This window comes from Phoenix dactylifera, chromosome 1 (assembly GCF_009389715.1).
Source record: "Phoenix dactylifera cultivar Barhee BC4 chromosome 1, palm_55x_up_171113_PBpolish2nd_filt_p, whole genome shotgun sequence".
Classification (NCBI taxonomy): Eukaryota; Viridiplantae; Streptophyta; class Magnoliopsida; order Arecales; family Arecaceae; genus Phoenix; species Phoenix dactylifera.
The window spans coordinates 28,876,289-28,888,578 of record NC_052392.1 but is presented as its reverse complement, the minus strand read 5'-3'; the positions used below and the strand labels follow the sequence as shown (position 1 = coordinate 28,888,578).

Here is a 12,290-nt window from a genome sequence, read left to right as displayed (position 1 = left end):
ATATGTGTCATCACTATCTTCCATATTTTTCAGTAAGGAGATTGGAAAGTAATGCAATGGTGTTTCTTGAAGATCACTTAAACATGAACCTTATACATGATCACCATGAATTAAGTAAATGGCATCTATTCATATATTATAAGGCTTAACCAAGAAAAAAAGATAATCAACGTACCAAAATCAGCATCACCATCTACCATTTGAACATCAGTTTTCCTAATTAGACCTTCCAAATCACTGTTCCCTGAGCTCGACTGAGTCTCCTGCACCTTAAAAACAACATCCATTAAATCAAATACCTCTTCATCAAACAAAGTTAGAAGCCTGAAGATGTTCTCTTCTCACCCTCTAAGCACCGATAGGCTTAAGTGCTTAACACCCCTCGCCGCCCCGCCCCCCCCCCCCCCCCCCCCCACCCCACCCCACCGCAACCCTCCCGGCCAACCTTGGGTTAGTTCGGGTTGGATAATAGGTCAGAAGATTCAAATTAGATCTAGATAACAATCATATCAAGTTGGATTGGATTGGGTCAAAATTCAATAAATCCAGATCTAACCCAAAATGTGGAACATATCCAAATTTGAAACCCTACTCGAAATATGGAATGGATTGAAATTTGGAACCCAACCTGACCGGATGGGTGCTTAAATTTGGTTTGGATTGGATCTAAGCAGTTCAGTGCGGATCTGGTCATGGGTCAACGCGACCCATTTGCAGCCTTGGTATAAACACTGCTGTGCTCATAAAATCTATTACTCAAATCACATGGTAGGCCCATCATGCTTCCATCCCCATCGAGGAGATTTTTTTTTTAATCATGTCGTTGTCCAATCGCTATCGCCCCACCCCACCCCAAAGCCCTCCTCCCTCTGTTTACTAGTTGCGGCAATTGAGATCACGAATTTAGTTCAAAATTCTATCAAAAGATGAAGTTATCACCGACGATCACATCGAGAGAACACGGCCATCAGACGGCAAAGATTGTCCAAATTAAGCGGGTATACGAGAAGCGAAACCCTAGCGCGCTACATAGAGGGGTTCGGGTTCCTCCGATCGTTCGTTTTTTGTTTTTTTTGGGTACAACCGGTCGTCCTCTTCGGTGCCTCTTTCCCTTCTCCATTTCTGTCTTGTTGCCTTGAGGGAGAGAAGATGTCGGACGAGGAGCATCACTTCGAGTCGAAGGCCGACGCCGGCGCGTCGAAGACGTTCCCGCAGCAGGCTGGGGCCATCAGGAAGAACGGGTACATCGTCATCAAAGGCAGACCCTGCAAAGTAATGGAAGCCCCATCTCTTCTCTCTCTCTTTCCCCATTTTTTCTCGGTTTTTTGGTTGAATTTTAAGGTTACTCTGCTTGTTTGAGGCGTGTTCGTGGTGTTTTTCTCTTTTGCTGCTGTAAGAATGACACTTCATGCTTGATTTCATTGAAAGACTGACGGTTATCTACTGCTTTGGAAATATTGTGGAATTGATTTGGATTGTATGTCGTGGTTTTAATTGGGTAATTATTATGCAAGTGGATGTGATGATTTGGAGACAGTAAAATTTGTAATTTACATGATTTGGGATTTAAGATCGGCAAGTGATTCTCTAGAGGGGATACGTGGCTGCATTAGATTCATAAGATGATGGCTTATTGAAGGCCAGGGAAATCAAATGAAGAAGATCATGCATGTTATGCAATCTTGTTGGGCTCTGTGTAGTAATCCAATGTTAAGTGTCATGGCTCTTATTTTTTTATTTAAATAAAAGAAGTTGGCTTGTACAACAGGAAGAAAACAAGAGTCAAGAAGTAGTAAGTGAAATAATTTACACAGGTATAACAGTACAGGAGTGTTCTGAATGTGTTATCTTGGACTCATCACTTGTATTAGTCTTGTTTTATTGTAGGAAATGAGGAAGAGATAAATATGGGTATTTTAATGGAACTGATGTGGATCTGTGAGCGTAATGTTTAGTTGTATTTTTGTTGTTATGTTATTAAAATAAGATAGTTTGTGGCAACTAGAAAAATCAAGTCGTGGCATGTTATATGGATTCGAATGTTTTGGAATCAGACAGGTTTACATTCGTGATAATGAGGATGTTGTTATAAATGAATGGCAAAACTAACAGCAAAGTTAGAAAATTACATATTTTAGGAAGCAGTGTTAACTTGAAATGCAGTGATTGGTTGGTTAGTTTGTTCACATAAAAAAAAATCTGAAAATGTGCTTGATAGTTATATTATTCATTGCATTTAGTAATCATTTTAAATTTCAGTTTCCTTGATGCGCTGACTTCTAGATATTCATAGCTGTTTCCCTGCCTTACTACAATGGAAAATGTTATCTTGATGGAAAAAAAATTGTAGGAAGTGGAAGACTAGAAAAATAGTTGAGTAACATTCTTGTGCAATGCCTATGTGGTTGGTTATTTGAGTAACTGTTATTCAAAGCCCACACCTAATGGGTATAAGGCATTATCTGTTTTATTGGGATTAGTGAACCAAAAGCTCCCATGCCTCTCCTTCTTTTCTTTTTGGTTAGTGGCAGTCTAAACAATGATGGTATTTAAATCTTCATCTTTCCTCTAGGCTTTTGTTGCAGGATCCTTTCAAACCACCTACTGCACCAGTTCAAAAGCAAGTTTATATGTTTCCTAACTAGAAGCAGTCAGGGTCACATTGTCAAATCTCGGATTCACCATATCAAATTTTTGACAACAGTGAATTTGTATATTTCACTTTGTTTTGCAGAAATGTATGCGGACATTCCAAACATAAAGACTTTGAAGTGATTTTAGTTTTCATAAAGAAGATACTACTTAATTTACCAAGCAATAATATAATATGAACTTAAACTTAAATTGCAAAAAGTTGTTTATTGATTCCCTTTTCTTTCTTTGTGGTTGATCAAATTTCTAGCTTAATTTGCCATTTTAATCTAAGCTGATGAAAGAATGTTGTTCTGACCTATTAGATTTTCCATATTGTTTTGAGTTGGATCAGGAGCAACTTCTGCAATTTTTTTTGACTTTATTGTAATTTATGGGTTGAGTTTTTTTTTTTTTGGGTCCCATTATGACTAGAATTTATAAATGCAATTTTTGAATCAACTTAGGTTAAAAATGTGAAAAGTCATTAGAATTGTTGCTTGAAGTAGTTCTGATGTTTATTTTTGTTGGTTGTATGGGTTTGAATTATGGAATTTGTCAAAACAAAGACAGTTATGTTTAATAAAACATGGGTTTTCACGCACCTTCTCTGTATTGTGATTCCAGAGTTTGGAAATGTGAGATTTTAAGCCGTATGAATGATTCTTAGGTTCAGAATGATTGTGAGCATTGCTCTTCGTTTCCTTTCATAATTTTCTAGAAATATCACCAAACACTAGAATTTGGTTATTCTCTCATTTAGACCCTTTTATGGCCTATTATAACCTTAAAATTCAAATCCCTAGGTTAGACCATTACGTTATGTCACCGTAAACTTTTCTGTTCTTTTTTATGCTAATTCAAGTCAATGAAAATGATCAAGGTAGATCTTAGCCATTGCCTTTACGTGGGTTCCCATTGTCATTTTCCTCCATTATGATGCATATTTAATTTTTTAAATTAAGCTTAGCCTAGATACAGGATTTAATGATGCTGATCTTCTTTCTCTGTTCCCACTGACTAATATAGATATGTTCTCTATAAGCCGGCTTAATGGCATAGCCTCCACTTGTTTGGGTTCCCATACAAGTGATGGGGAGGTGGTTACTTGAAATGGTGATTTGACCAAGATTTTAGGGCTCACTAACCTGTTATCCATAACTGACCTAGGTCAGAGTCTGACAAAATTTTGGTTTTATGAGACAAAAGGATTTCATAATTTTTTAGGGTCTCTGGGAGGTTTGACGTGAGGATTTATAGTCTGAGGTTTAATAATACAACGATTTTTTTCTTTTTTTTGTTTGGGTGTGTGTGTGTGTGTGTGTGTGTGTGAATATTGTCTTGAGACTTCCCACTTGGAGAGATGGATGCCGACCAGCTGAGCTACCATCTGACCAGCTGAGCTACTGTCTGTTGGCACAAACAGTGAATTTGAAAAGCTATATAATGGTTTATTATTAGAATTTTGGGCCATGTGCATTTGTAAAGGACTGCAAACACACTATAATGAAAATCATTGAGAAAAGAGGAGGTTGATAATCAAAGCCAAGATATCTAAACAAGATGTTTTGTTAACAATTTTTTATTATGTTTCATCATTTTCAGCATGTAATGCGATTCTTCAGTCCCCTGGGCCACCAACTCATTTAGTAAGAGGCTAACAAATTCCTCTCCCTCACTTTTTTATTTAGCATAATGCAATAGCCTTAGCTTATATGACATATCTGCAACTTTTAAGAATCATACACTGAATCCTCTAAGTCATTTTAGAACTGCAGGTGCATGATTTAATTGCTGCATCTGGTTGGCCACAAATTTTTTATCAGCACCGGCATATATTTGCTTGGCATGATACCTTTATTTCACAAATCCAATTTAAGTTGGTGTATGTGTAACTTGATAACTTAGGAAGATACCTATTAGGAAATATGGCTTTCTGTGTAATACACATGCTGAAGTATGTTTTTTCCTTCGTGCTTCTTGTTATCAGCATTTTATTTGTACATGTCCTACAGAAGAAATGGTCTCTATTTCTCATCTATTGAACCAACTGATTTATGTCTATACTGGCTTTGATGAATTTTGCTTTAGTATTTCCCTTCCGTAAATGTCTTTTATGGACCTGAAATTTTTGGTCATGTCAACTCTAGATATCTTCAACCTTTTTCAGCATAGAAGCAAATTAATATGTAGTGCCAAATGAGATCTTTTGACATGCCATGTTTTCTGGCTGTTGGTTCTTCAAAAGTTTTTCTTTTGTTTTTTTTAACCTTGTCATGCAATTATTTCCTTCTTTCGAATGATGTTTGTGGAATGCTGTCTTTTTTTCAAAAAAAAAAAAAACAGTTTCCATTGTTATGCTGATTTTGCAAATTTTTGGATGCACTGCATCTGGATTTTTTTTTTATATGTAAATCTGGCTTTCTTTCAGCTTCAAGTTTCTCTACCTCTTTCTTGATATGCTTCAAGTATTCATACTTGTTGAAGCAGTAGAGGTGCTAAGTTTAATTTGCAATGGTTGAATAATTTCATCTCAAAGAATGATTGTTCAGAATTCCTCTTATTCAGACTTGCATAAGCAGAATGAACTCGCTGATTACAGACCATCCATTTTGATGAATTAGGATATACTAAATTTTCTCATGAATGCTTGTTTGCGAAGTCTCACACATATGGATCATCCTTGTGTTTTCAGAAGTAATTGTCATTGTTCCGAGACTGAAGCTTTCTGCATTGTCAACCTTACGTGCCTAGACTGATTGCCATTTAGAACATTTGTTTGATTAATAGACCAGTCCCACTTACAATCAATTCCATTTGATGTAGGTGCAGACACTTGTTCAGTGTGCACAATTCATCCAATTTTATGATAGCCAATTCATCTCAACAAGCAGATATTTGTTTATTTCCTTCATTGCAGATTGTTTAGAGATCATGGGATGCCATAACACTTTCTGCTTAACATTACTTTCTCTAGATTATTAATCGAAGATATTGTTTGACTTATCTACATCATTCTTGATGTGCTTTTCTTTCTTGTATTTTATAGCTTAGAATATAATTAATAGTAGTGTTTCTTTCATGCTTACATGTTGCTTATGAGAAACACTCTTCTAAGCTTCCTGAAAAACAAAAGCTTCCACCCTCACTCCCCCAACCCTCGACAGAGAAAAGAAATTTCTTATTTTTTAAAAAAATAAAAAACCCAATCCAAAAGTTAACATTGCAGTTGTGATTGATTTTTTATGATTTCCATGGTTACAGGTTGTTGAGGTTTCAACCTCTAAAACAGGCAAGCATGGTCATGCCAAGTGTCACTTTGTGGCGATTGATATTTTCACTGCTAAGAAACTTGAAGATATTGTGCCGTCATCCCATAACTGTGATGTATGATTCTTCTCCTTTGTAGATGGATGGATTTTTTAAATATAATATATGATTTGGGTTATCAGATTCAATGTCTTTACATTTTGCAGGTTCCCCATGTTACTCGCACTGACTACCAACTCATTGATATATCTGAAGATGGTTTTGTATGTCCATATTTTGACTTATTCAGCATCTTTTTTGCTATTTTGATGCTAGAAGCTGTTTACTCAGAATACCAATTTGTCTGAATCTGGTCCTTTAGGTTAGTCTACTGACTGAGAGTGGAAACACAAAGGATGATCTGAGACTCCCCACTGACGAGACTCTGCTTACCCAGGTCAGTGCCTCCACTTCAGCTTTAAATGAATTGCAGCTTTTATGGGAGGGTCCATATTTAGCAGGAACTCTATTGATATAATCTATCCAGTTTGGGAGTTTGTGGAAGGTCGAAATGGGCCCGTAAAGTTCGGCCTAACTATAACAAGTGGCTTGAAAGTTTTGAGCCCAAGCTTGGTTCTATAGTTCTAAATATTTTTGTCAAGCCCATCTAAAATCTGAGTGGATGGAAAGTTGTTCATCTGCCTCAAGTCATGAGTACCTTTATATATAGTTAGGAACCCTTTCTGGATCTCTATGAGTTCGTTTCATCAACTAATTGCCTATGTGCAGTCATTTTGTGCTTTTAAAAGACATTTCAAATTTCAGTGTCTTTAAATGATTATGCTTGGTTTATACCCAGGTCATTCCTCATATGGGAAAGGGGAGGTATTATTGATGGCAATTGTTTTCCCCATGGAACGCTGAACCATACCGAACCACCCCTTCTGGGCAGATCTAAACTGTACCAAGCCCAAATTGGGATGATTTAGCCTCTCGGCTTTGTTAATGCACCGAACCAGTGCAAAACTTCTACTATCAGGCTGAACCGCTAGGAACCACCTAGTTTTGATCAGCTCAAGGGGCGAACTAGCCTAATAAGACATGATTCCCATTCGGTTCCGCTTTGGAATTCATGCTCACCACATGCGAGCTGTCTGTAGCTCGCCAAGCTTGGCTGCTCGAGTTTTTTTTATATAAAAAACTTTTCTTCACCATTATTGTCGATGCTGATGCCAATGACAGATGACACCGGCTATCTACTGGTCAGCCTTCTCTCTCCTTTCTCTGCCCCCCTTCTCTTCATCTCTCCACGTCTCCACCTCTCTTTCTCCCTCTTTCTATGCCCCCTTTCTCTCCCTCTCACTCTCTCTCCACCTGGTTCTGGCATGCCTAGGCTTGGTACAGTATAGTAATGGTACCATATTGCATGGCTAGTCAGTACCACCATTAGTATCAGTATGGTGAACCATGATTTTTCTTGTAAAAAAGGGACAAATTGAAGAAAAGATGGAAATCAAAGTGACGGCTACAAACACCCAACAATTCATTTAGGGGCCTTTCCTCATGTTATTGATATGCACACTCTGCAGTCTATTTGTTATTTTCACATGAATATAATTATTCTAGCTGTTTGTTTTCATGGTGGAGGCCTTTGGGAAAGACCAACTTTTGCACATGCACAGTAAGTTTAGAGTAGTTCACAACCTCAAATGTTCTCATAGTTTAGATATTTGGAAAGAGAATTCAACCATTTAATAATTCTAGTTTCAAAATGATGACTTGGGTTGGGTCTCAGGTTTGCAAAGTTTGAGAAATATTTTTCTCTCTCCTGGTTATGTTTCCTATTTGGCATGACCTCCATTCCTACCTACCATCTTTCTTGTGGGGTTTTTGATTTCCCTCTAGATGCGATGATGGACTCTTCTCTATAATATTCTCTTTGTATTGCCCAAGCTTTTTGATGTCACGAGTCAAATTGGTTAGTAAATATTTTTATTCTGGTGGCTATTTGACTTTTATTGTTTTCATAAGCACTTGCAACTAATGGCGGCCTCATTAGCTTTTCAGAATTATTAATGTCCATTGACTGTATTCCCCTTAAGGATGATATTCTCTTGACTGAACTTTATACAAACCAATCTCTTGAAGGTCTGAATCAAATTATTGCCTTAGGAGTGCTAGATGACTTTCTTACTATCATACCGAAACCTTTAGTACAAGATATGTGATTAGAGTGGTTTTTGAGACTGCATTGTTTTTTTTTTTTCCTTTTTTTTTTGTGGGGGGGGGGGGGGGGGGGGGGGGTGGGGGGAGGGGGGTGAGGGGTGGTGGGGTGGGTGGGGGCAAGAACATGGTGGCTTATGCCATCTGATCTTTGTAGTGGTGAATGGTGTCCAGTCATTCTAAGATTCGGTTGTCATTTATAATTTTGGTTAGTACTTCTTCTATGAACTTCTGAGAATATGGTAGGTTGTCATCCAACATGTCGATAGAGAACTGATGTAAGTCTCAAAGTTTAAGTTAGAAGTCTATTATGTCATATGAATGTGGCAGGCTTTTGTGTCGGGATGCTTTTAAACTAGCACAGCGTGAGGGTGATATAATGGTATTATGAATCAAGATATGTTTGGAAACTTTAGGATCAGTTTATGTTAATGTGTTTATGATAATCACAAATGAAAGCTCAATTATTTTGATATAGCCTTGTGTCATTAACTTTTTTGGTGCGTAGTCATCATCAGTTACAAGCTTTCTGGCTCTCTCTCTCTCTCTCTCTCTCTCTCTCTCTCTCTCTCTCTTAAAAGTTAACATCAGAATATTGATTGAAGTGAAGGACTTGTGGGAGGTTTTGACAACCTCTTGCTAGATTACTGACTTAACAATGTTGAGGGATAGCTATTTGCATGAATGGCTTTCCCAATTTCCACTCTATTTTTTTTAAAATAAATTGATTACTTATCACTTATGAGAATTAAAATGGCTACAATTATGGCAAATCAGTTGGGGAGTCAAATAAGCTGGACTTTGATACCCCATGACGCCTTAATTTTTGATCTCCCTCCAACCCTTGATTCTGTGTATGTGTTGGTTAGTTGCTACCTTTGTAAAATTGGATCCTGCTGCTAATAGATTTCACCCACCCGACCCATGTGATCTCTGTGTATGTTGGATTAGCCCACACCAAGCCACACCAGTATAAAAGTGAATCTGACCTGTGCTGAGCCTGTTGGCTTAATGGACCAAAGTATTGGTCAGCATTGTAGATATATAGCCAACTTTTGGTTGGATCCAGGTACTGGATGCATACTTGTTTCTTCAGAAAACACTGTTTTGTTTGTATATTTTTTTGGCTCGTATAGCCAAATAAAAAGCATGTTTGACAAACTATGAACTAATTGACAGTAGGTCAAGCTGGTTAATTTTTCTTGAGATGCTTGTGAAACCAGTGATACATACCTTAGCTGTTAAAACTTTTAATTTATCTCATTATTTTGTTCTGCAGATTAAAGATGGTTTTGCTGAAGGCAAGGATCTCGTGGTCACCGTCATGTCGGCAATGGGAGAAGAACAGATCTGCACATTGAAGGACATTGGTCCCAAATAAGTTTGATTAGAACACGGGTTTTAGCTATTTGAAACAGCATCAATCTTGTTGGTGATGCTTTCACAAACTAGTAAGATTGAGAGTTTGTATGTTTAAAATGACCATGGGTTTATTGAACCAAAAATCTGAGTCCTGCCATGGGGAAGTAAGAAGCCTAGGCTCGTCCCTTGACATATTGTCTTATCGCTTCATCTGTATTTCTCCCGTCAATTTGCATGTCTATTTCGTTAACTTGGAGATATTCTTCATTACTATTAATGAAGACTGCATATTCTCCGCATCTCATTCATCTAACACCTTTCAATGAACATGTGTACTGCACGGCGTTCATTTGTTACAATACCGTAGAAGGGACATTGGATCATGCTTTGATGTCACCATCGGGTATGCTTGGGTTATTCATGATGTTGGGATTGTATTTAACAGGACTTGCACTGCATGACAATTCCCTGCCTGGAGAAATGTGCTATTAATGTTCATCTATATTCCAGTCAAGAAGCTTGTATTGGGTTTGTGCCAGTTGATTCCATGCATTTTTTTTGCTTGAATATATAGATTGATCTAATATCTGTTAAGATCACGAATATATGGATTGATAATGGTACTTTGCTTGTTCCCACTAGTGTTGTAAGATTGTTGCTTCTTTGTTTAAATACTATAACTAGAAGAAATCATATTCTACACCAAGTGCACTATGTGGCGGTGCACCATAACAATTTCAGCTGTTCGTTCTTGTGGTGGTTCACCGGAATGAGTGTTTGATGAATGGAGTCTATAAGAACAAGCAATTGTGATTGATGTGGTGTACCGCCATAGGGTGAATGTGGTGTAGGATATAGTTCCTCTATAACCAGGGAAAAAATGGGAAAGGGGGAGATTTGGAATACATTATTAGATTAATAGCATCATGCATGTTACATCTTGGGAGTTTATAAGGATCATGAATTTTGTTTCAGTGATGGTCTAAGTTGGGAGTAGGCCAAAAACTTGCTAGATATTAGTAAGGAGATGGTAGGTCCATTTATTCAAGACACAAGGAGCAAGCCTAAGCAGGAATGACCATTGCATTCAAGCTAAATGCTGTTTGGAGAAAGCTTGTTCGTGGAAACCAGTTAAAATTTGAGTTTTATGAGACCTAGGATGTGATGAGCGGGTGGAGGGTTCTTTCTTTTTCTTGTATTCTTATTTTCTTTACTCATTTTCTCTAGGGGAAAAGGCAGGTGGAGGGTTTTCTTTTGTTCGCGAGATGCTTTTTTTTAAAAAAAATTTTAATTTTTTTACAAACTCTTGGCGTCGTTCCAGTCAATGGTATCTGCAATTTATCATCCTAGAGAGAGAAATTTATCATCCTACAGAGAAAGAAAGGCTGTCTGGGAGAAAATTCATAGTTTATCGAAGTGGATAGAGCTTATGGAGATGGCACTAAAATCTAGGAGATGAGAACGCGGGCATCTTAAGCAAAGGACCAAACAACACAGGCATGGTTTTGTGCAAGATATACGGCTAAAACAGTGGGAGTATGAGATGGAGGTATGCATGATGCAACTGAAATCTAGGACATCAATCAAGTATAATTTTAATGAAGGCAACTGTAATACAATGAGAGATGGCACTTGACGATTGGTTTGGAAATGATTCATGGATTGAGCCGGTATAATTAATAAAATTATAAAATTGTAAGCGGGACTAGATCTAATACCCAAAAGTAACTTTAAAGTTGACTGACTTAAATTACATAGAGAGAGAAAAAAAGATCCACTAAAATTATCACTTCTATTCCACTTGGGATTTGCACGGATCACAATGTCGACAAATAAGTTCAATTTCAGTTTATATTTCGGCTAAGCCAACCTACAAGTTAAGTTCTAACCGAGCACAAAATAGAGAGCATCCCCACCTTCATTGTGATCGTCGTCGCCATCCAATCCCACTTAAAGGATGTTGTTGGAAGAAGCTTTACTACTTGGGCTTGGCAATCTTCGAAGCCTTTCATAAAAGAGTCAGTGGTACACTTGACAATCTTAATTTGAACTCCTTCAAGGCCAAATAAGTTTCCATGACCTTAATAGCTCTCTCTTCAGCTTAGGCAACCTTCTTTTCTGCTTTGACTGCTTGCTGCTCTGCTGCTTAAGCTTTCTTTATAGCCTCAGCCAATTGGAGCTCCATGGTTTTGGCCGTAGACCTTACCATTGTAACTCGAGCCAAGCAAGTTACCCAAGCTTCAAGGTCTCATATGAAAGCAAATAAGAGAAGAAAAAGGAATAATAACTTTTATCGACGCGAGAATGACCCAAATTGATGCACCCCTATAGCTACCCAAGCTGATTGCATCACGTGTCAGATCGGGGAACAACACTAGAAGTTCACTCGGATCACGATTTCAAATCTTATTGACGAATCCAATCATTGCCTCAAAAATTATACCAAAATGATGGTGCTTTGAGGATCTCAATCCATGCAAATCCACATTAAATGATCCTCATTAAATGCCGCTTCTAAAACCTTCTGCACGGATCTAGAAGCATCAAAATGTGACCTCGGGCAGCTTAATAATATTACTTCTGTCACCTGAGCAGAGATAAACTTAGGCTTGGAAATAAAAGGCAAGTGATATGATATATACTTGTCGACCTGACCTCCGTATGATCTAAGGTGTCTAACCTCGGTATTTTTCGAAGTACTTGACCTCAAGGCTAGCCAAAGTTACGTTCTGATCAAACCAAGCAACGGAGAAGAGCCATGTGTCTCCCATTAAAGTCTGTTTGAAGGCAGTTAATGCTCATTAAGGGCATGGCCATGATCGTAG

The 12,290-nt window shown here is 37.8% G+C and overlaps 1 protein-coding gene across 1 annotated transcript; it reads left to right on the top strand.

Moving 5' to 3' along the window:
• The first annotated feature begins 1,021 nt into the window (after positions 1–1,021).
• Positions 1,022–9,764, top strand: LOC103696274 (eukaryotic translation initiation factor 5A-2-like). The gene is made up of 5 exons (XM_008777839.4): positions 1,022–1,272; positions 5,896–6,018; positions 6,108–6,164; positions 6,263–6,337; positions 9,383–9,764. Exons 1-5 carry the CDS (start codon positions 1,150–1,152, stop codon positions 9,482–9,484), a joined length of 480 nt encoding a protein of 159 aa, XP_008776061.1. The 5' UTR covers positions 1,022–1,149; the 3' UTR covers positions 9,485–9,764.
• Positions 9,765–12,290: the final 2,526 nt, after the last annotated feature.

What these genes read in the sequence shown, in the direction of transcription:
- LOC103696274 (XM_008777839.4), top strand. Translation starts at nt 1,150, where the DNA reads ATGTCGGACGAGGAGCATCACTTCGAGTCGAAGGCCGACGCCGGCGCG. An exon ending in TCAAAGGCAGACCCTGCAAA is followed by an intron (nt 1,273 to 5,895) that starts GTAATGGAAGCC and finishes CCATGGTTACAG; the next exon opens with GTTGTTGAGGTTTCAACCTC. An exon ending in ACGAGACTCTGCTTACCCAG is followed by an intron (nt 6,338 to 9,382) that starts GTCAGTGCCTCC and finishes TTTGTTCTGCAG; the next exon opens with ATTAAAGATGGTTTTGCTGA.